Source organism: Pangasianodon hypophthalmus, chromosome 14 (assembly GCF_027358585.1).
Source record: "Pangasianodon hypophthalmus isolate fPanHyp1 chromosome 14, fPanHyp1.pri, whole genome shotgun sequence".
In the NCBI taxonomy this organism is placed as follows: domain Eukaryota; kingdom Metazoa; phylum Chordata; class Actinopteri; order Siluriformes; family Pangasiidae; genus Pangasianodon; species Pangasianodon hypophthalmus.
Window position 1 is genome coordinate 17,595,990 of NC_069723.1, and position 22,775 is coordinate 17,618,764.

At 38.1% G+C, this 22,775-nt stretch overlaps 2 protein-coding genes across 3 annotated transcripts in view; one reads left to right on the forward strand and one right to left on the reverse strand.

Annotated features, from left to right (window-relative positions):
- The first annotated feature begins 13,288 nt into the window (after positions 1 to 13,288).
- On the forward strand, positions 13,289 to 18,327 carry tnfb (tumor necrosis factor b (TNF superfamily, member 2)). The gene is made up of 4 exons (XM_026934736.3): positions 13,289 to 15,675; positions 15,784 to 15,835; positions 15,941 to 16,009; positions 16,471 to 18,327. The coding sequence occupies exons 1-4, from the start codon at positions 15,502 to 15,504 to the stop codon at positions 16,917 to 16,919; spliced, it is 744 nt and encodes a 247-aa protein (XP_026790537.3). The 5' UTR covers positions 13,289 to 15,501; the 3' UTR covers positions 16,920 to 18,327.
- A 1,260-nt stretch (positions 18,328 to 19,587) lies between these two features.
- gabbr1a (gamma-aminobutyric acid (GABA) B receptor, 1a) overlaps positions 19,588 to 22,775 on the reverse strand; it is a 52,135-nt gene continuing 48,947 nt past the window's right edge. For both annotated transcript variants that reach the window (XM_026935078.3, XM_026935080.3), the window contains one exon: positions 19,588 to 21,763. In XM_026935078.3, the coding sequence (XP_026790879.1) occupies positions 21,500 to 21,763 (264 nt within the window). In that variant the 3' untranslated portion in view covers positions 19,588 to 21,499. The remainder of the gene's footprint in view (positions 21,764 to 22,775) is intronic.

Below are 22,775 nucleotides of genomic sequence, written 5' to 3' on the forward strand. Positions count from 1 at the left end.
ATAGATAGATACTATATATATATATATATATATATATATATATATATATATATATATATATATATATATATTACAAGGACTTTCACAATTTTAGCTTTCTGAAAGATTTAGTGTAGAATAATTGGCATTTAACTTATTCTCTTCTCATTTCTTTAATGATGTGATGTTTGGTATAGCAGGAAATGACAAGTCACCATGGACACGCAGCTCTTCATGTTTCTGCGATAACACCTCCCTCCGCCTGCAAAACGACTCAGTCATAATTAAAACTGGAGGATTTTACCACACCTATGCCCAGGTCACCTTCATAAACAACGAACCACGTGAGGCGACAGTGATTTTGGTTGCAAACGAGAATGTGCCTGGCAAAACACCCCGCAAACTGAGTGAGGCTGAGCATGGATATGGCACTGTGTCTATGTCGGGGGTGATCCGTCTGAGAAATGGTGACAGCGTGAAACTGAACATCTCACCAGATTCTCTGCTATTGTCAAGGGAGGCTTCAAAAACATACTGGGGTCTCTTCCTGCTTGCTAAGCGAGCAGACAAATAAATAGTTCCTAATCTCAGGTCTTATAATGCTGAAACAGACAGAGCTTATGTCTGTGAGTCTCTAGCAGCACTCTAGTTGTCTGCTCTAGTAAGGCAAGTAACTTCTTTATATCATGTGCTGTCTGTGTTGCATACTAGCATAATCAGGGTTATAATGAGAGTTCAGAGATGGTAAACTCTCACTGACCTCATCTATAAGTTGCTAGAACCAGAGGTCACACTGGCTCAGGGAATGTATTCTATAATGAAAAATTGCAGAGACTGAAGATTGTGGATCTGTCTAAATTTTGTAGTGTCTATCTGACATTAACTCATGTATATGTAATACAAAATGTGCAGAACCAGTCACTTAATTATCCAAATTGTGATTACTGTGTCATCGAGACATATCTTCTCTGTATTTTCTTCTCCTGTGGGGTTTTTTGCTCTTGTGATTTCAGCATTTGAAACATTTACTGTTCTCAGCCGTTAGTGGTACTATAAAATCTACACTGAATGCCGTTTTTAAGTTTTACTTGCTTTTATGAAATGACAAGATACTTTGTTAAGAATCGTGTTATTATGTATTCTAAAGATGCTTAAGTGTAAATGATAAATTGGTTATTTATGAGGCTTATTTAAATGAATTGAAATTCCTTTTATTTTCTAAAGCATGACATTTTCTCCAACAGCAGTGAAGTACTGTGTTAGTCTGACATGATACATGTAATATGTAAGAGTGTTTTGCAATAAACATGGTTATATTTCTAACTATTTTCCACATAATAAAACTCTTTTCAAAAATATAAAATCATAAATACTTCTTTTTTTATTAAACACCATTCTGATGATGTTTTCAACAAAATCTTAACACATAGTACTGTCTATGAAACTAATTCTACGATCTGTATTTATGCCTCTGCTAAGCCTCACCACATGGTGGTGCTACTAAATCACAAGCTATATCTTATCCTTATGATGGTTCTGTGCACCATCAATCATCTCACAGTTACAACACAATCTAAATAAATGACTGCTATGTAAATGTTACTCTTTCACTAAACTACTTTATCATTTATTACAAACACAGGTGCATTCATATAAATGAGTTCGTGTTAAAGTTGGTTTCCTATTAAATCACATACATGAACAAGTGATAAAGCCTTATTAATGCTTTTCAGCATAAAATGTCTATCACACTATAACCATGAAAGAGTAGTTGGTAGATAATTAGATGATAATTTTGAATCTTTTGAATCTTTCTCAATCAAAAAGAATGCTACAAAATAAAATATAACATACTTTTCTGTAGATATAGCTTTGACAGTTATTGTTAATTGATGTTCTAGCAGCAACTGTGCTCAGTTGTTCTGAATTTGATTTGTGGAATCAGTTCTGAATTTGTGACAAGTATCTTTCATTTTGATTAACAAACATAAGTTGTTTGCTTCCTGTTAATCCAAAATTGCTCTTTGTGCTCTGCATGCTTTGCTATAGGTCTGAATATGTCGGAAGCAGGAAGTCCAAATTTGGTATATACATGAGAACAGGAAAGCATTTACAATTTGAGGCGTAAACTCTAAGAATAGCCCAGATGGCACTTCATTACATCAGTTCTCTTACTCCTGTATTACCAGACATTTATACAACAAAACGCATTATCTGCCTTAATCTGACCTCAAAACTGCCTTTATTCTCATGTGGAAAAGATTCCCAGACCTTGGGACTTTGTGAGACTTAGGGATTTTTGTTTTAATCTCAAAATTCTCTTCAGCATGTACAATTAGAGCAAATGTTGTTTCCCTGATGAATATAAGACAAGGGTCGATAGTCTTAAATTGACTTACCACTCATAACAGTGAAAAGAGAAACAGTAAAATCTGTTAAAGAATGAAAAAAGGTGGAATTTGCCTACTTAAAACAAAGCGTGTGGGATCAGAGACCTATGTGTCATCAAGTTGCCCAATATAATGCTTCATACCTTTCTTTGACATTTCTTTCCTTGTTTGTTTGTGTTTGCCTTGTCATTTCCTGTGAGTTAGTGGTTTTAATGTGCATGTACACAGGAAACTGAACACCCCTGCCTGACTCTGCACATTACACTATTTAGCAATGCACTGTCTTCTAAACTGGTTTAGTGAGTATGAATCACTCTATTGGTCTCTGCTGGAGTGCAGTTCTTTTCGTTTCTCCAACCTTTGATTCTCCAACCAGTTATTTCGTTACTGATTGCGGTATTCAGAAAATCTTAACCATAAAAAGTCCCACAATGCATGCTAAACTTGTACTTATGACAAACTGGATACCCTGTATCCCTTAAAGTTATAATTTCTTGTGCTGTCATTAGGTTATAACTGGACAAACAATAAAATTTTAAACTGACCAAGTGCTATCATCTTTAGTTAATTTTATAAGCTTATTCCCTTTGCCAGATATGTTAAAGTAGTTTGATTTCTATAATAGAAGCATGTGGGACTGGGAAAAAAAATGCCAACATCATGGTACACACAGCCATCACTTAGGCAAATATGTGCCATTATATTTCTTTAATGGAGCCAATGGAGCTTCCATCCACTGAACCTTAACCAGAACTAACATGAAAATGCTACTTTCTTTGAAAAGGCTACTTCTCTTTTTCTGCTATTTTCAGATATTCAGGTTTTGTCTGTACAGGTCAAAGAAATTTTACATTACTATCCATTTAGGCCACAGTGCTCTCACCGCTGCAGCCCAGGTTCAATTCCCAGCCAGAGAACCAATCCCAGCCACTGGAGTTGCACACAACAGTGCGCTCTCAGTGTCAGTCCCAAGCGCGGATAAAATTGGGGAGGGTCGTGTCAGAAAGGGCATCCAGCGCAAAAACTGTGCCAAATCAAATACGCGGACCAATGATCCGCTGTGGCGACCCCTAATGAGAGCAGCTGAAAGAGGAATAACAACATTACTGTCAACAGCATTTTGTCAGTTAAACTACTTTGGTAGATATAAAGGAAAAATGAGGAATATGAAATATCCTCATGGACACATAGCCATGGTACACAAAGCCTATGGCTTGGGGTCTCAAACATTTAGTCCACTCATTTTAACCACTTCCAGAGTATAAAAAAAAAATAAAAATAAAAAGACCACATTATGATTAGAGCACAGACTAATTTTATGAGCATATATAACCTATTCACACTTTATTGCACAATAGGCAAATATGTTCCATTATATTTATTTATTGGAGCAATTAGTTTCCGTCCACAGCACCCAAACCAGACCAGCTACAGTAAATGAACAAAAAGTTTTCCTCTGAATTGTAGCTAACATTGAGCTATTTGTTTTTAATCTTTAGATTAGGAAACGAAGAAGAAGAAGAAATATATACTGTATACTATTAGAAATTACAGATTATTGCTTATTAATTAAAGCCAGAACTACTGACAGTAATGCACTAATAATTAATAGATTAAAAATATTATTTAACAAAGAAGCTTTATGCAAGGTGATGTTTATATCACATTCATGGAAGAAGTCTCCAGTGTTAGCATTTGTTAGCATTAGCACTTACAAACAGTAAGTTTCGGGAAATCTTCAGGACAGAGGACTTTGTACTTTTTGCTTTCTCTGTAACACCAGAAGCTGGATTTTGGTATGTTTCTATTTATTTTGTCTTATAAACTTCAAGAGAGAGAAAAAAAAGAGGCTGGACGGGAACAACACTGGTTAAAAAGCACAAAATGTCATTCAGAAATAAATTAAAAAAATGTAATTGTTGGCAAATCGCTGCTGTATAAGAGGAATAAGACACTGTGAACCAAGGAATAAAACACTTCAGGTTCAGGACATAACACACCACCCCACTGTGGATTATTTCCCTATAATAGTATGCCCCACCATGTTTTATTCCTTACTTAATTAAAAAATAATACTTTTAATGTCCCATCATTACAAATAAATAATACTAAAATCACTGACCCCATGCCTATACATCACAGGCTCCACTTTGTGACTCACAGGCTTAAGATACTCTATTTTATTTTGACCTCAAGTAACTGATCGAAAGAAAAGCGTTCTTGCCTATTGACTACAGCATAGCCTACACATATGCGAAGAACGGTGTTTGCCACATGTAGATTAGTCTGAGGTGGTGGAAAGGCTTGGTTATAATGTCACTAGGAGATGCAGCTAAAATCCCCTGTAAAGGGGGTAATGGAGGACAATCTCGGAAAGGAAGGAAGCAGGGATGGTTTCAGGGCACAAAGCTGAAACGGAAAGATGCTGTGTAGGCTAAAGCACACTTTGCGTGGAGAGTTGTGGGCCAGACTCAGAGCAAAGAGGCTAGACGGAGAGTAGGCGGGGAAGGTGCTAAGAAGGAGGAATCCACATATTTACTAAGCCTTAGTGCTATGTAACCACATTAATGTAACCTCAAATTCTACCTGTACTCCTGTTAAAGAATTACCGCATACTTGTAACATCTCAAGCTGCTTTATTTCCATGTTTATGTCATGTTGATCGGCGCCCAATGCTGAATGACTCATCCGACATTAAAATGAACGACATTTGGATGCCGCATGTCCTCAGCATAATTGCCATAAAGCATTCAAAATAAAATGTGAGGCTTTACAATGCTTAAAAACAAGAATGTTGAAGCAATTAGAAGAACTTCACAGTTATGACAGTACTTTACTATAATCGCCATTTAAAGCTATTAGTCGGCGGGACATCACTTTACATCACTTCCTGTTCAAGAATTAAACAATGTATAGCCACAGGAAGAACACACATTAGCCCTTCAGCCCAAATTAGAACATACGTCAGGCTGCTATATTAAAGTGACAATGTGACTATATTAAGAGACTACATTAAAGCCTGAGAAATCTACAGGTACAAAAGCAAGCCACAAAAATCCAATGTAATTAAGCAATTATAAAATATATTATAAAATATGGCATATAGGAATAGTGAGTTTGGCTGATATTATGAAATTAGTAAGAGAGGGAGTGAATGAATATAGGGAATAACTTTACTTGTCAGCAATATGTTTCTGAGTTTAGAAAAGGATGATTTGGGACAGTGGTCAATGTGGCAACATACATCATTTCCTTTATTATAATAATAAGCTTTTATTACTTCAGGGATTTTCATGAGAGTGTGAGTAAAGGTTTATAAATAAATCAAACAAATAATCTCTTTGCTAATATCAATTACTACTGGCACAAAGCCATTATAAATGGGCCATTTTTACTTTTCAGTGCAATTTTCACATTAGGAAAACTTCTGGAAAATTATACATAGTTTAAAATGTTTCAACATTCATTTCGGTTAAGGAGTTAATTTACTGAAAAATTTACTGAAACATTTTACTGAAACAACACAAAATGTCCGTCCTGTAGTAAATGTACAATATGGAATACTTAAGCATTTTGAACCCTTAAAGCTTCAAGGTAGAACCCTACAACAGAGTGTTTTCCAATTAGAAAGTGTTCCAAGTAGAACCCCTTCAGGAAGCTAAAATACTTAACTATCCAAAGAAGATTCCTTTCTCTAAGAGTGTATGCATGATTGTCAAAATAATTGTCCAGTTAAACTGTATAGTATATACATTAATTAGCCATAACATTAAAACCACTGACAAATGAAGTGAATCACATTGATTATCTCGTTACAATGGTACCTGTCAAGGGTTGAGATATATTAGGCAGCAAGAACTGTCCATTCTCAAAGTTCATGTGTTGGAAGCTGGAAAAATTGTAAGGCTCTGAGCAACTTTGACAAGGGCGAAACTGTGATTGCTAGATGAGTGGGTCAGAGCATCTCCAAAATGACAGTTCTTGTGGGGTGTTCCTGGTATGCAGTGGTTAGTACCTACCAAAAATAGTCCAAAGAAGGACCACCGGTGAACAGCCGACAGGGTCATAGGCACCCAAGTCTCGCTGATGCACGTGGGGAGCAAAGGCTAGTCCATTTGGTCAGATCTCACAGAAGAGCTACTGTAGCACAAATTGCTGAAAAAGTTCATGTTTGCTATGACAGAAAAGTGTCAGAACACACAGTGCATCACAGCTTGCTGTGTATTGGGCTGCGTAGCTGCAGACCGGTCCGAGTGCCCATGCTGACCCCTGTCCACTGCCAAAAGCGTCTACAATAGGCACATGAGTATCAGAACTGCACCATAGAGCAAAGGAAGAAGGTGGCCTGTGCTGATGAACCACTTTTTCTTTTTCATCATTTGGATGGCAGGGCTTACCTGAGGAAGAGATGGCACCAGGATGCATTATTGAAGAAGGCAAGCCGACGGAGGCAATGTGATGCTCTGGGCAATGTTCTGCTGGGTAACCTTGGGTACTGGCATTCATGTGGATATTACTTTCACACGAACCCCTTACCTAAACATTGTTGCAGACCCAGTACACAGCTTCATGGCAACGGTATTCCCTAAGGCAGTGGCCTCTTTCAGTAGGATAATGAGTCCTGCCACACTGCAAAAATGGTTTGAGGAAAATGACAAAGAGTTTGTGGTGTTGACTTGGCCTCCAATTTCCCCAGATCTCAATCCGATCGAGCATCTGCGGGATGTGCTAGACAAACAATTCTGGTTCATTGAGGCCCCACCTCTCAACTTACAGGACTTAAAGGATCTGCTGCTAATATCTTAGATACCACAGCACACCTTCAGAGGTCTTTTGGAGTCCATGCCTCGACGGGTCAGAGCTGTTTTGAAGGCACAAGGGGAACCTGCACAATATTAGGCCAGTGGTTTTAATGTTATGGCTGATCGCTGTATGTTAACTAAAAGACAAATTGTTCATTCTTGCATGTTGATAATTATTTTACTAATACAGTTTTGTGTCTTTATTGTCCATTTTTCTTGAGTGAGATACTAAATTAACAATCAAATATGGATTCATGATGCTCACATGTAATGTCATATTGAGCTATCTTTGCATCTAAATAACTTTTGAGTTGGAAGCACACAACTGTATAGGATGTCTTTGTATGCTGTAATATTAAGATTTCCCTACACTGGAACTAACGGGTTGAGCACAAACCTTTTCCAGCATGACAATACCCCTGTGCACAAAGTGAGGTCCCTAAAAACATGGTTTGCAAAGGTTGGTGTGAAAGAACTCGAGTGGCCTGCACAGAGCCCTGACTGAACACCTTTGAACACAGAGCCCTGACTGAACCCCAACGAACACCTTTGGGATGAACTGTGCATCAAGCCTTCTTGCTCAACATCAGTGCCTGACCTTACTAAGGCTCTTGTGGTTGAATGAGCACAAATCCCCACAGTCACATACCGCAATCTACAGGAAAGCCTTCCCAGAAGAGTGGAGGTTGTTATAACAGCAAATGGGGACTAAATCTGGAATGGTTCCACAAGCACATATGGGTGTGATGGTCAGGTGTCCACAATCTTTTGGCCATATAGTATGGATAGATAGACAGATAGCTGTATTTTATTTATCCCCAAGAGCAAAGAGTGTACACGCTTAGAAAAAATGTTTCTTCAAGGACTTGGTTTGAAAATGAAACAAAAGAAAAAGTGAAACAGCAAAACTAATTAGGTGATACTTAACTTGTGTGCAAAACTGCATAGCATTTCAGAAATGAGAAACAGTATTTCCCTTAGTATGTCCTGCCTGTAGGCCAATGGCAATGATGTCCATCACCCAGCTGGCCAGTCACTACTATATTTATACAAGGGAGGGTGATTGATGATTGTATGGCTGCTGTTCAGACTAAGTGGTAAAAAAAAACACTAAATGCTAAGTGGAATAGAAAACACTCTGCAGGTTCGCGTTCATGAAATGCTAAAATAAACTGGTTTGAGGCACTTGATCTTGATCAGAAACCCCAAATTTAGCCACCAGACAACTCCAGAGTTATGTGGCCACCAGCACATACAAGCATCCATTTTTGCTGATATAATCACTAGCTAAAAGGAAGTTTTAGAGACACCCATTTCAGTTCAGCATCTCGTGTAAGGAGGGGCCTTAAAAGACTTAAGCACAAGGGGGAGATCTGATGCCCCATAATAAACTCATGAGCCCCTAGGGAAACACCATCCACAGTGCTGTGACCTGCCACAATGGCTGGCAAATACACTTTAAGCGTAGATGGGGACTTGCCACTGTCCCTGAAGCAAAGATAGTATTTTGGGAATTGGGCAGTACACCTCATCTCACACCTGAGACCTCCTGTGGCACCACACTGTCAAATCTAGAATTGGACGGAAATGTCATCCTTCATCTGAATGAGAAAGTAAATTGAGTAGAAACCTTTATTCAGAATTGTGACTATGCTGGTTTCCTGATTCTAAAAACTGGTACTGACCTTTCTGGGGACTCTTCACACAGAATCCCTGGAACACAGGGCAGATTTCACAGGGTTGATTTACATGTCTGGCAAGGCAGACTGTTCTAACAACACTTGTTGAATACTGTTCTAACAACACGTGTTGTGTTGTGTGTAAACCAGTTTGGTGGAGAATTTGGAGAATTTCTCTATGCTCTGGTCTAGGTTTCCCACTGTTATGAGTGAAGTCTCAATCTGCTCCATATTTTGATAACTGAATTTGTTCTGCTGAAGACTGTTGTTTGTAGTTTATGTGAGGCATGGTTTATGTGAATTATTGAGTACAAGTATAAATACAAGTCATTTCATGAGTGTACAAGATGTAACTGTATGTTGTAAATCTGAAAGACACACTATGATGGTCATGTGTCTGTTTTTAATTATCAGTTGCTACTTCCCCATGCCTACATCCTCTTTTTCTATAATAGGAGAAAAGGCAAAACTGTTCTCACATCAGCACAAAAGTATAGATTTTACCTGGCTTTTGGTTACAGTCTACTCTCAACCAGGGAGAAGTGGGTGGCTTTCAATTCCTAAAAGGTCATGGAAGCTACAAGAAGAAAGAACCTGTCATCAGATCCTCCCGGAGAAGTACCTTACCTCAAAAGTCCTGATTTGCCACATGAATTATAATGTAGGTTAGTTCATAATATAATAGTGTTTTTTTTAGAGTATATGATAATTAACAATTAATATTTAAACCTTTATGTATAGAAACTTTGACTTGAAGCATGCTATACTATCTTATTCTTATTCGTCTTATTATAATTATCCATGTTCTTGATCTACAAATGGAATTGTTTTTTATAGGAATATATTTATGTTAAATATTTATGCTTTGTTCACACACACACACACACACACACACACACACATTCTATCTGATCCACCTCACCAGGATCTACAGCAAGGACATCAGGATGCCATTTGAACTGGATAATTATGGCCACATGCTGGCAAAGAAAGGGAAGGTGATTAGGACTGAAGGGGTGGAGTTACCAGGAGGTACAATAGCAGATATACAGGGCAGCTACAAGTACCTTGGTATCCCACAGGCCAATGGGAGCCACGATGAGGATGCAATGAGATCAGCTACAGCCAAATACTTCCAGAGGGTAAGACAGGTCCTGAGAAGCCAGCTCAATGGTAGGAATAAGATCCAGGCCATCAATATGTACACCCTACCAGGCATCAGATACCCAGCTGGAATAGTAAGCCAGCCACAGGAGGAGATAGATGCCACTGATGTCAAGACAAGAAAACTCTTCACAATGCACAGAGGGTTTCACCCAAAGTCCAGTACCCTGAGAGTCTACAAGCAGCGAAAAGAGAGAAGGCAAGGATTGGTGAGTGCCAGAGCCACTATCCAGAATGAAACAAGGAGCATCCCTGAATACATCAGGAAGATGTCCCCTAGGGATGAGCTGCTAAGAGAGTTCCTCAGGCAGCAGAAGACAGAGGGGTGATGAGGAGGAAGAGAAAATATCGTGGAAGACCAAGCCCCTACATGGGATGCATTATCAGCAGATAGAAGAAGTGGCTGACATCAAGAAATCCTACCAGTGGCTAAAAAAATCTGGCCTGAAGGACAGCACAGAGGCTCTGATAAAAGCAGCACAAGAACAGGCCCTAAGTACCAAATTCATAGAGGCAGGGGTCTATCACAGCCACCAGGACCCAAGGTGCAAAGACGTCCCTCAAACAGTACAATATAGTAGCAGTGTGTAAGATGCAAGCTGGGACAGCATACATTGAGAGACATAATCAAGTGGCTGGGATAGCGTATAGAAACATCTGTGCCGAGTATGGGTTAGAAGTCCCCAAGACTCAATGGGACACACCATAGAATGTGGTTGAGAACAGTAGAGCTAAGATCCTGTGGGACTTTGAGTTCCAGGCTGACAAGCAGCTGTGGGCTAATCAATCAGACATAGTGGTGGTTCACAAGGAGAAGAAGACAGCAGTTGTGATAGATGTGGCAATCCCAGCTGACAGTAACATCAGGAAGAAGGAGCATGAGAAGACTGAGAAGTACCAGGGCCTGAAGGAACAACTGGAACAGATGTGTAAGGTGAAGTCCAAAGTGGTTCCAGTGCTAATAGGAGCATTAGGGGCTGTGACCCCCAAACTGGGAGAGTGGCTCCAGCAGACTCCAGGTACATCATCTGAGGACTCGTTCCAGAAGAGTGCAATCCTAGGAACGGCTAAGATACTGCGCAGAACCCTCAAACTGGTTGAGAAAGACCCCCATCCCCAAACCCCCCCCCCCCCCCCCCCCCCCCCCCCCCCCAAAAGGAAAAGGGAGGGGTGAGAGGGAGACCACCCATCATTTATATATATATACATACACAGTACTGTGCAAAACTCTTGGGCACCCTATTTTTTTTTTAGTACAAACTTGGTTATAGATTTTTATTTTATGACTTTACACTTCTACATTATTGATTCAGTACAAAACATTTTAGATTTCCAAACATTAGTTTTCCAGCACAAAATGAAATGTTACAAAAAAATGCCTGTATGTCAGTAAAGAAAGCAGCATATTACATAAATAAAAATAAGAAGCAAGTGTGACAGTCAAAGTCTCCAGAAGAACTGTGGCTGCCTCTGCAAGATGCTCAGTAAAACTTGCAGCTCATTTCCTTACTGCACAAAACTGCACAAATTGTTCCAGAGACTACTATTTAAAAAAAAAAAAAAAAAAAAAAGCAAAGGATTGTTACACCAAATATTGACTTTGTTTCATTTATTACTGTTTACTGCTCTTTATAGTATTTTTTAATGTAGAAACATTTCGTTTCATTATTTTTGAAGGCATCTTTGCTCTACAGCATTTCTTTGCATGTGCCTAAGACTTTTGCACAGTACTGTATATATAGCATAGTAATCAAAAATGGTAATCATACTTGCAAAAGAGGTACAAATTAATACATTTGTTTCTTTCCATGCAGTGGTAATTAATCAAATCTATTGGTGCAGGACTTTCTAGGAAGGTTTTACTGCCAATCAAATACCAAACCACTGGAGGATGAAAAGGTTATAAAGCAGGTCATGTTGTGACATTCATTACCTGGCATATCCTGAAACCTCAGTAGGTTTCAGTAACAGCTAAAGCTGGTGATGTAATAGGTTGAAACATTTAACCTCACTATTACGTATCAGTGTGGCAATCTGAAATATAAAACAAGCCAACAGCTTATACTGATGATGCAATCATGTCAAATTTCCTGATCCATTTCTACAGCCAACCGCAGGAGGTGGAGCATGTGACAGTCCTCTAAATGCCACTTTACCATACAAATCTTTTTTTTTCTTTTTCAGAACAGTTTAATAACTGCATTATTAAATAACTGCATTTTTTACTGGTCATCATCATCTAGTCAAGCAAAACCCTTAGCTTGTAGAAAGAGAGGGAGTGAATGAGGAAGAGAAAGTGAGGTTAAAAGGGAAACAGAAACAAAGAAAAAGCACAGAAATATTCAGTGATAACTAGAAAATGATTTCCACTGTCTCATAAGACTGAGGGGGGAGGGGGGGTAATTATTGGAATGTCCGTTGGAAAGCGCCTGTGCTGGTATGGTCACATGTGCAGAAGTTGCATCATGAACTGAAAACTGAAACTGGCACTGTTCTTTAAAGTTATTTTTCCACAGCTAACAGTTTTACATGTTTAACCTGCTAAATCAGCCTATTACATAATGCATGTGGTGTGAATTATTTTGTCCACTATACAACCGCATTTATGTTTTGTCTAACTTTTTTAAAAGGCCTAGCATGTGGGAGGAGGAGGGGAATCTCCAGCTCATGTGAGAGATTGCCTCAACCAGGGAATGAAAGCCAGCAAGCTAATGACTGTTGGCATTCAGCCAAGATGTTGTAAAACAATGCGTCTAAGCTCTTCCTGATGTCTTTCTATTTCCATTTCGGTTTCAGATAATCCTGTAATAATATTATTGGGTAAATCATATAATGATTAATAAAACTATTTGTGTCTTGCAAACATACAGGCAAAATCATTAAGAAAGAATTATTTTTTTTCTTTTCAGTTGGACCTACTTAACCCATAAAGTCCCTTTGCATGATCTCATAAACATTACTGTAGTGCCGTCGCTAGGCTAAAATTCCAGGGGTAATTACAAACTTAGAGGCCCAACATTATTCCTAGAAATTTAAAAAATGCCTGTATAGACATTTTACTCATAATCTATTATCTTAGCTTTCTTGCACACTGTAGGCCATTAAATATTTGCATTTCCTTGGTCCAGGCTTATTTTTTGCTTATTTGAAGAGTAAAACCTAATTGTTCGTAACATACAATTATCTTCAGTTATGACACTAAAGACAGTCCCAAGCTGCTACACTATGCAAAGTAGGAGGGGTAAATGCACACAGTACACAAACAAGGTCAAGGGCAGTGATCACCAACCCTGTTCCCAGCAAATTTCTCAAAGAATTTATTTCCTGCACAAATCCAGCTAGTCAAGTAGATGGATTATCTGTTGGTTTCAGGTGGAAAAAGGGTGTGAACTGGAGCTGTAAATAGGTTGGTGATCACTGCTTTTTGAAGTACACTCAATATTCATTTAAAACTCAAACATTACTCAAAATATCAAACATATATCGTTTTCATCATTGCACAGTTTGTTTAGGATTCATGGTATAGTTCTAATAAACACCTGAAGACATTCTTCAGTATACAGTATTGCTATTTTTAACCTCCTGAGCCAGCCGTAACTTGCAAGTATAGCTGTGACGTCAGTTAACTGTGAATGAATGCATTTTATTGTCAGATAAAAAAAAAAGAATTACACAACATTAATAAGCAAGAAATCCTGTTTCTTGTCCTGAAGGAAACACTATATTTAAAGACTCATGTCTTTTGCAAGGTAACCATTTTAATATATCATATAATTTGATTACACTAATGGTGAGAGCACGTGTATAATAACAATAGATAGATAAGATTAGAGTACATTGTTAGATAAGATAGAATAGATAAAAGTGTACATTGTTTTAGTCCCTGAGTATTTCTCACAGAGCCTATGTAGTTTGCTTAGACAAAAGGTCCTCTTGTCTATATAGTAACATTGCGTTGTTCTGACGCTGGCATAGCGTCAGAAGATTTTGTTTCAGCAGCTTGAATTCTACTAATTAGTGGAAAAATGAGACATGAATGTACAGGCTTTACAAGCTTCGGTGATTCCAGGTTTTTAGACATGGAGTAGCAAAGGAGGGGGGGCAAGAGCACTCTAAAGAACAGCACAACCTATGTAGAGGACAAAACTGCACTTGCCGAATGATGCAAAATTAATGGACACATAATGACTACTGTAGTGGTGTCATAGTTGCTCCAAATACTCAAGGACCTTGGCTAAAATACCTTCAGGTGTTACAAATAGAGCTAGATATGATTCATTATGTCTGCATGAATTGCACAGTAATCTCATAGTGTGATTTGGAGTCCGATTTGGGTTGATGATTACAGTGGCAAAGTTTATTTCAAGGATGCCAGCTGCTACCCATGTGGCCATGCCCCTGATAACAGATAATGTGTCTTTTGACCTAATTAGAAGACTAGTTTTTCTCACAATTTGGTCATTGGCAATTCCTCCTCACTAGCTAGTTCCCCCATCACACAACATCTGAGAGCCATTACTGACACTCTCAAAATGATTGTGATCGAATGTGATCTAAAGCGTGATATCGCTATGAATTCTGCATTACCATTAACCCCACCATGGCAGGCACATGACTATGAACACTTAAATTAAGGTTTAATCTTTTAATCCAGTTATTTCCGGTTTAAACTTTTAATCTTTTTTAGGGTTAATCTTCAAGTTTAATCCACTAAACCAGTGATGAGTTTAATTACTTTTGTGAATGGTGATCTATGTATTGCTAAACATAAACCTATAAAAGTTGTCAGTTTTAAAGTAATTCTTTTGTTAATCATTATAAAGGATTTCAAATCCTTGTAATGTACTCAGATTACACTTTATAACTTGTTACGTATTTAATTGAAGGCTCAATGACTTAATAGCCTTAGTAGTAAACACCTTTCTACTATGAGGCCATAGGTTACCTTTTTTGTTTACACTGTCAGTTGAAGAATGTTTGTGGAAATTCCAAATATGTAATGCTTGATACACTCTATACATTTCGTGACACATATAAAAGTTGTCCTAAAAGTAATGAAGGTATCTGGAACTTGACTTCTTTCTTACTTTAATGGTTGCATATATGTTTGAATAATTACGCTCACGAAACCTGTTTGCTTGTAGGCAAATATCAGTGACTCTCGCTGTCTCATTCAGTGTGTGAGTGTGTGTGTGTGTGAGTGTGTGAGAGTGTGTGTGTGTGTGGGCGGGGTGGAGGTTGTGAGAGTGTCGGTGTGCCTGCGAGCAAAATTGTTCTTTCCCTTTTCAGACCAACTTCTGCTCCCCTGACATCACTGGACTTTCCCCTTCTTTCTCATATATATATTAGTGAATTCTACTCCATGAAGACACTCTGTACACCACATTACCCTTCAGATATAACTCCGAACAGGTCTGGGATCCATCTAAAGTCTGGTGTCGTTATAATAAATTACACTGAAGGTGATACTAAGAGACCAAGTACAGGATGGAGAACTACAAGGGGACAGCAGCCGACATAGAAGCCGCTATTGGAGATGTTTACCAACCTACTGTGGAAGCCGTGAAGCCATCCAGATCTTGGATGTGGACGATAGTTGGTGCTGTGGTCTTCCTTTCCCTCTGTGCTGTAGCATCTCTCTGTTTTGCATGGCATTTCACGGTAAGTCTGAAGCTCACATTAGAGGCATGTTTATGCAGCTGAGAGATTTGAAAGTGAGATAAGATAAAGGGGGACAAAGAGTAAAATTCATTTCATGATTTTCAACAGAATAAGAATCAAGGCGAGCTTTTCCTGAAGCAGCAAAGCAACACAAGCACAGGTAAGAAACAAGAAATGATTCATCAAAACACTCTAAATGGCTTAGCCATAGACCTCCAACGTACGTGGGCTAGGAAGACTTACAAAGCCTCTCTCTGTATCCTAGGTTCATCAAGCCAGCAGAAAATACTAACACAGATCGCCAAGAGTACAAAGGCAGCCATTCACCTCCATGGTAAGTTACAATACCTATTTGTCACTGGTCTTTACTTTGTTTAGTAAAGTAGCATTAGCGCCAGATGGGAATGCTCTCACAAGATTTGATAGCAAATGTGATAGCATTTGAAAAGGAAGTGACATCAAATGATGAGTAACATAAGGAACATAATTCTGTACATTTTTAACAAAGGTTCAGCTGGAAATGTTAACCATAGGAATAAAAATTATGATATTAAAAGTATGATCCCTAGTCACTCTCTAGCTATAAGCCATTTTAAATGAAAACGTCAATCAAAATCTTTCGGGATGTTCTTTTAACATTGTCAGAGGACATCCTTCCGCTACTATAGGAAAGCTGGTTATATAGTACTTTCACCAAGATGTAGAACCTCTGACCTTAGTGAAGACGGCAATGACAGGATAAAAGTAGACATTGCTTATTCATGCTGCTTACTCAAAAAACCCTCATCATTCTAGTTTCAAATCAGCCCCACAAGAAAAGGTCTCCAGTCTGGGTGAGTGGAGTGGACCAGTCCTTCACTAAAGGAGGCCTCAAGCTGGAGGACAACAACATCGTCATTCCCCACGATGGCCTGTACTTTGTCTACAGCCAGGCATCATTCCACATCATCTGCAAGTCAAGTGAGGAAGATAATGACAGTAGCAACATGCATCTGAGCTACAGAATTCTCTGGTCATCTCTCACAGCACCATCCAAAAATAAACGGTATCTGCTCCATGGAGTCAAATCCGTGTGCCAAACCAAAACAGAGGAACAGATGAATGGACAGCCTGTCTATGATTCCATCTATCTTGGCGCCATCTTTCAGCTTTATAAGGGGGACAAACTGTCAACGGAGGCCAACCATCTTGTTGGCATCGATGTACACAGTGCCAAGACCTTTTTTGGGGTGTTTGAGCTGTGAGAACTTCGAAGCTGCTTGCTGACCAATGTGAAGACAAATTGTTTTATGTTAAAACACCAATGTTGTATTTCTCAGGGTGATTTGTGAAAATTAATCACATGAGGAATGTGAAATTATTAACTTTTGTAAACGTAATAGTTTCGAATGTGATACAGTGTATCAAAGTGTTGCAAAGTTCTCCATTGTACTTGCTGTATTATGGTGTAATACCTAGTGTGTGAGAAGGCTACTGAACTGAGAAACAGGAGAGCACTACTCCTCTGTACTCTTCCTAGACCAGCATGTTAAGCTTGTAGAATAATACTGAAAAACTGTAGCTCACTACAGAAACTGCTCATGTACAAACTGAATGTTGTAATGAATGCACTTTTTTTTTTGGTTTAGTGTTTTAACTGATTCAAAATAAGTATTTCGTATTTATTAATGAGACATATTATGTATTTATTCATTCACACTTGCCTATTTATTATTGTTGTTATAATGGATGTGAATAAAATTCTTAAAATCAATGCTGTACACTTATGTGCTCTTTTTAAGGAATACTGCAGCATTTTTAAAGCCTAATCTCTATACACCACATCTGTAGTATATGTCTGATTACAACAGACAAGAATGTCCTGCATCGAGGAATGAATGGAAAAACTGTCTACTCCAAACTAACTTATAATGGAAGTCTAAGTGCAAGTGTTGGGGCAGTCAATAAACATTTATAACGCTTTCATGAACCTTTCAGAGGTATTTGTAAGTCAAGCTCTAAATCTGTATAAAACATCCCTTCAGAGATGGAGGTACTTTCAGAGGGAACGATTTGTGCTTATACCATACTTGTATAGTCCACATAGCTCTTATTAAACATGGAAGTACCTTTGTTTCAGCCTGATGGCTTGTGGAGACCTCAAAATCTTAGGGGAAATAAGTATGTTTTATTGTGTTGCTCCAGTTGAAAAGTTGGGTTAAACTACAAAAGAACAGCTTTGGCAAGACTTGATGCAGGCCAATAACTGCCCTTAACTATCGAGGAAACAGAGTTTCTGTTATTTTCTCACTACAGCAAGTTCTTGTTTGTGGTAATCACACATATACTACAGAGGTAACACCTTACATATTGGTGAACACAAACAGGGTGTGAATTCAGTGTTTGTTCTGGTGTTTGTTCAGTAAAGCCCAAATTAGACACTTTTAAACATGTTATTCACTATAAATTAGACTTTATTTATAAATACATGTATTGGTTAATAATTGGTGACCTGTTGTGTGAAAACGACCAATAAATACATTATTGGTTGCAATAATGTGCAATAAATTCTTTGTTAAAACCATGTTATTTAAATTATTGAGCATTATTAATCACCGATTTTGGGCTTTATTGAACAAAGACCTTAACTAACGCCTAATATGTGTTCCTTAAAGTGTTACTGCTACAGATTTGGTAAATAGAGATTAGCTTGAAAAATGCTGAAGTATTTATTTAAAGTCTTGTAAAGTGCCAACAGGTTTGTAGTATGGGCTTATTCAGCCTTATTGGTTTCGTTTTAAAGAATTACATCAGTGTGGTATTTACTGTAACACTGATGTAAGCTGATGATCTGTACTGCAGTAAAGCCACTGATGCATAAAAGGAGAAATAGCTGGGTTTTCTCTGTGAGCCAGAGCCAACAGCCCACGTTGTTTTCCAATTCTCCAAGATACAAGGGCACAGGATCTGACATCAGCTACATTGTTTACTTCCTGCCACTTCCTAATACTGTAACGCAAAATGAAGTCATTGCTATCCAGTCACAGATCAAAAACGAGCAAACAGCACAACAAATATATACGGTGATGTCAGAATTTTAGAGTAAACACCAGCCATAATTATACAAAAAAATTTCAACTGCCCCTGTAATGTACTGTATTTAACCTCTGACTATTCTCTGGTATAGCCTGAGTGTGTGTAGTTGACGTAGACTCATGAGGCCCTCTACAGGACACACTGAAATATGCTCTATACCAAAGTCTTCATGTAGGCAGTTGTGGCCTAATGGATAGAGAATTGGACATGCAACCCGAAGGTGAACCTTAAGGTTGTGGGTTCGAGTCTCAGGTCCGGAAGGGGAGGATGAGCTCTCTTCCACCCTCAATACCTCCCCGGGCGCTGGAGCAAAAAGGCTGCCCACTGCTCCGGGTGTGTGTTCGTGGTGTGTGTGTGCGCACTTGGATGGGTTAAATGCAGAGCACAAATCCCGAGTATGGGTCACCAGACTTGGCCACAAGTCACTTCACTTCACTTCATGTATTCCAGTCTGTAGGATGCATTTGAGTTTCACTATTGTTCATACAACTAACATGAATATGTAAACAAATGGAAAGGTCTGAACCCAGGTGGGAAGACTTTCACCAAAAAAAAAAAAAAAACAAGCAAGATGTCACTAAACATTAAATGGTGTTAATAAAATAATAATAATAATGGATTCTAATTATAAAAATGAAAATAAGTTTGTGAAATACTGTATACTGGAAAATCCTGCGTGTACAAAACTATTTTGAACAAATTCATACATCAGTCAATGACAGAAACGTTTTAGAGATAATAGTAAATCTTTCTTAGATTCATTTTTCATTTAATTTTTAGTAATTTCTCATATTACTAGTGTATTAAATCCACATCTAGACAACATTTAAAGTCAGTGCAAAATAATGGGTTTTATTGAACTATAAAGTTTGCATATAGACAAAAGATTATTGTATTTACAATACATATATTAATTACAAATAAATTACCAAAAATTATATAGGGCTTGGATTATTGATTTATATATGGAATGATTCTGAGTATGTCTAAGTTGTAATATAGTGCACACATCTTATTCAAATTCAAATAAACATTTATTATATATATATATAAAGTGATAGTATAATTACATACCCTGAGCTAAATTAGTGAATATAATGTTTACATGCTGTAGGAACATTTGCTATGTCGTGCTGTGTTTAAATATGTTTAGAGAAGCAATTATACAAAGAAACTTGACACATTTTCTGAATGAGCTTCCAACAATACAACAGTAACGTAACACATGAACAACCCGAAGCATGAAAAATGGTCAGTAGCACTGTGCAAACATAAAGCTCAGTATTGTACTATCATCAAGACACAAAGGCTGAGTACTGAAATATTGCACGAGAGTACCAGTTTTATAACTGTGTTTCTGAATATCATTCAGTCTCATCACAATAAGCAAATTAGTTATATTTTCTCTCTGAATAACACTACCTTGCAGACACAGACATACTGTATCTATGCCAAAAGTGCAGAGTAAAGGGTTTGGGTAAGGCTTATTATTTGTGCTAAATCTAAAATGGATTGCAACTGGATTTTTTTTAATGGCAACATTGAACTTCACGAAAAAAATAAATAAGTGGAACAATTTCACCATTTCTTGTGCGCTGTGCTCTCATTATGTGCTAAAAATGCTGCAGCACATGATTTTGTACTACAGGTGTGCCTTTGTAAGTCGTAAAATTTGACCACAACTCCATAAAAATAAAACGCCAAGGAAAAAAATAACACAGACCAACTTACCTATGCTAGAATGAGAAAACATACGAAAGGTTTACAGAAAACACACAAAAGTACAACGTAAAGGACAAAGGAAGGTTTGACTTTTTCATCTAATCCAAATTTACACGAAGTCTGAAAAGCAGGTTAATATTGAATAAGACTGTAAAAGAAAACTGCTTTGGGGATGGACCCCTTCTGAAACACTCGCCCAAACCAAATGACCCTAAACATACACAATGTCTGCTCACTTCCCTCCTATCACCACTAAAAATCAAATACAGCATGAAGAGTCCATAAAGAATGTCTGTAGAGAATAACACTTGGAAGACTCAGACATTTCAGGAAGCAAAAGAACAGTCACGCAAACTCACGCAATTTTTTTTTTTTTTTTTTTTTGCAGTGAATAATGGACTTGGCTTTAGTTTGTACATAAACTGACTCACCTGGAAAGCTTTAAATATCAATTTCACTTCTGCAAACATGGGGCCTCCCCTGCCTAAAGGATAATGCTCTTATTCCCCCAAGGGATTCCCCCAATAAAGAGGAATAAATGGAAGAAGGAGAGAGTGACATTTTGTATTGAGCATCACATGTTTCATTTCTTAAAATAAAATTGCAAGGATCAAAATGATACCAATATGCATTTGTTCCGATTTCTATATTACTGTTCCAATTTTCTATACATATAACATTTGTTGTATATAACATTTCCCATTTTAGTTATTTACCAAAGGCTACTTAATATTTGTGCTTTCTTTACACATGTAGGTAGAGCAAAGTTGTAAATTGTAAAACAAGACAAGCTCCATAATATACACTGATAGAGCAGAATATTGATATTAATATTGATACAGTGGCGACATATAAGACGACATAGCACTAGACCTGAACATATATTGGCAGACATTGCTTAAAAAAAAAAAAAAAAAAAAAAGACTGGAGTGATAGAGTCATTAAAAACAAAGATGTTGAACTACACTCTTGTTAACTCACATGGACTCATCAACACACAGCCTGTTTATCTCCAGTTCTGCCCAGTTCATTTGTAGAGAAGAGGCAGTCGGCTGTTGTGGCAGTGATTCCGGCTGAGCTTCCCTTCTCCCTGGTAGAGGGTGGAATTGTTGGAGAAGGAGGGAGGCACAGAGTGCTGCTCTGTGCCAGGCGAGTAGACAGGAGGCTCAGATAAAGCCAGAGGGGGGGCGCTGTGGTTCTGGTTCTGGTTCTGACAAGATACTGGTTTCCGAGCCCGGAGAGCCTGACGTTCTGCTAATTGGTTTCGCAGTTCTGTTACACGTTCCTCTTTCTGTAACAAATAAAAAATAATAATAAAGAGCCGTCTGCAAAATGTATATTCAAATACACTCAAAATGATCTACTGAATTTAAAATAATTATCGATAGCTTATGTATAGGTAAAGTTATGACTGAAATGTAAACATAGTTTTGGGTGTTTATTATAAGTTGTTATCTCCCAAGCGGCACAACAGAAAAGTGTTCAGCCTAGCTTGTGAGTTTGAGCTTGTGAGCTTGTGAGTTTGAGCTTGTGAGCTTGTGAGCTTGTGAGTTTGAATCTCAAAGATGCCATAGCCATCCATGGCCGGGGGTCAAGAGGGCAAAATTAGCTGTGTTCTCAGAGTGGGAGGGATGGCATTCTCTCTCTCCCCTGTCACTTACAGGAACTCTAGTGTGTCTGTGAGCTCATGCATGTAGAATAGGGCTAATAGCATTTTCCCAAGTGTGTTGCGCTGCCCTGTTGCAGAGATGCGGAGGTTGGCTTCACGTGGCTCAGGGGAAGCACGTGCTTACCCTAGCCTCCCCAGCTGGTAGATGCTGTGATAGGGAAGAGTTAGCTAGTGAGTGGGAACTGGCAAGAGCAAATTGGGGAGAAAATAAAGGAAACTCAAAAAAAAAAAAAAATCAAAAACAAAACAAAACAAAACAAAACAAAAAAAAAAACACTAGGCCACAATGCTGTAGTTTAGCATTCAAGCTGCAGTTTATAATTTTTAAAACTGATTCTAGTCCTATAACACATAATTTCAAAGATACATTAGAAAAATGTTTTGCAATATTCTCATATGGTTAGTCTGGTTATTTTCTTAGTTTAATCTGCATTTTTTCTGGCCTGGAAAATTAGCTCCACCTCCCAGTTGAAACAGAGCAGTTCAGATCAGCCTCTTGCCCTTAAAATGTAACTTATAAGCCTTACATATTTTACCAGTGATTTGGGGTCAGGTGGGGAAAAGGGGAGGCTTGTCAGTGTCATTGCAGTTGCAATTCACCTCACAGGCAGCAGAGGGCTCTAAACATTACAAA

Bases quoted from the DNA above. Each gene is read 5' to 3' on its own strand.
- tnfb (XM_026934736.3), top strand. From the start codon at position 15,502: ATGGAGAACTACAAGGGGACAGCAGCCGACATAGAAGCCGCTATTGGA. The intron at 15,836-15,940 runs GTAAGAAACAAG...TCTGTATCCTAG, and splicing joins GCAAAGCAACACAAGCACAG to GTTCATCAAGCCAGCAGAAA. The intron at 16,010-16,470 runs GTAAGTTACAAT...TCATCATTCTAG, and splicing joins GGCAGCCATTCACCTCCATG to TTTCAAATCAGCCCCACAAG.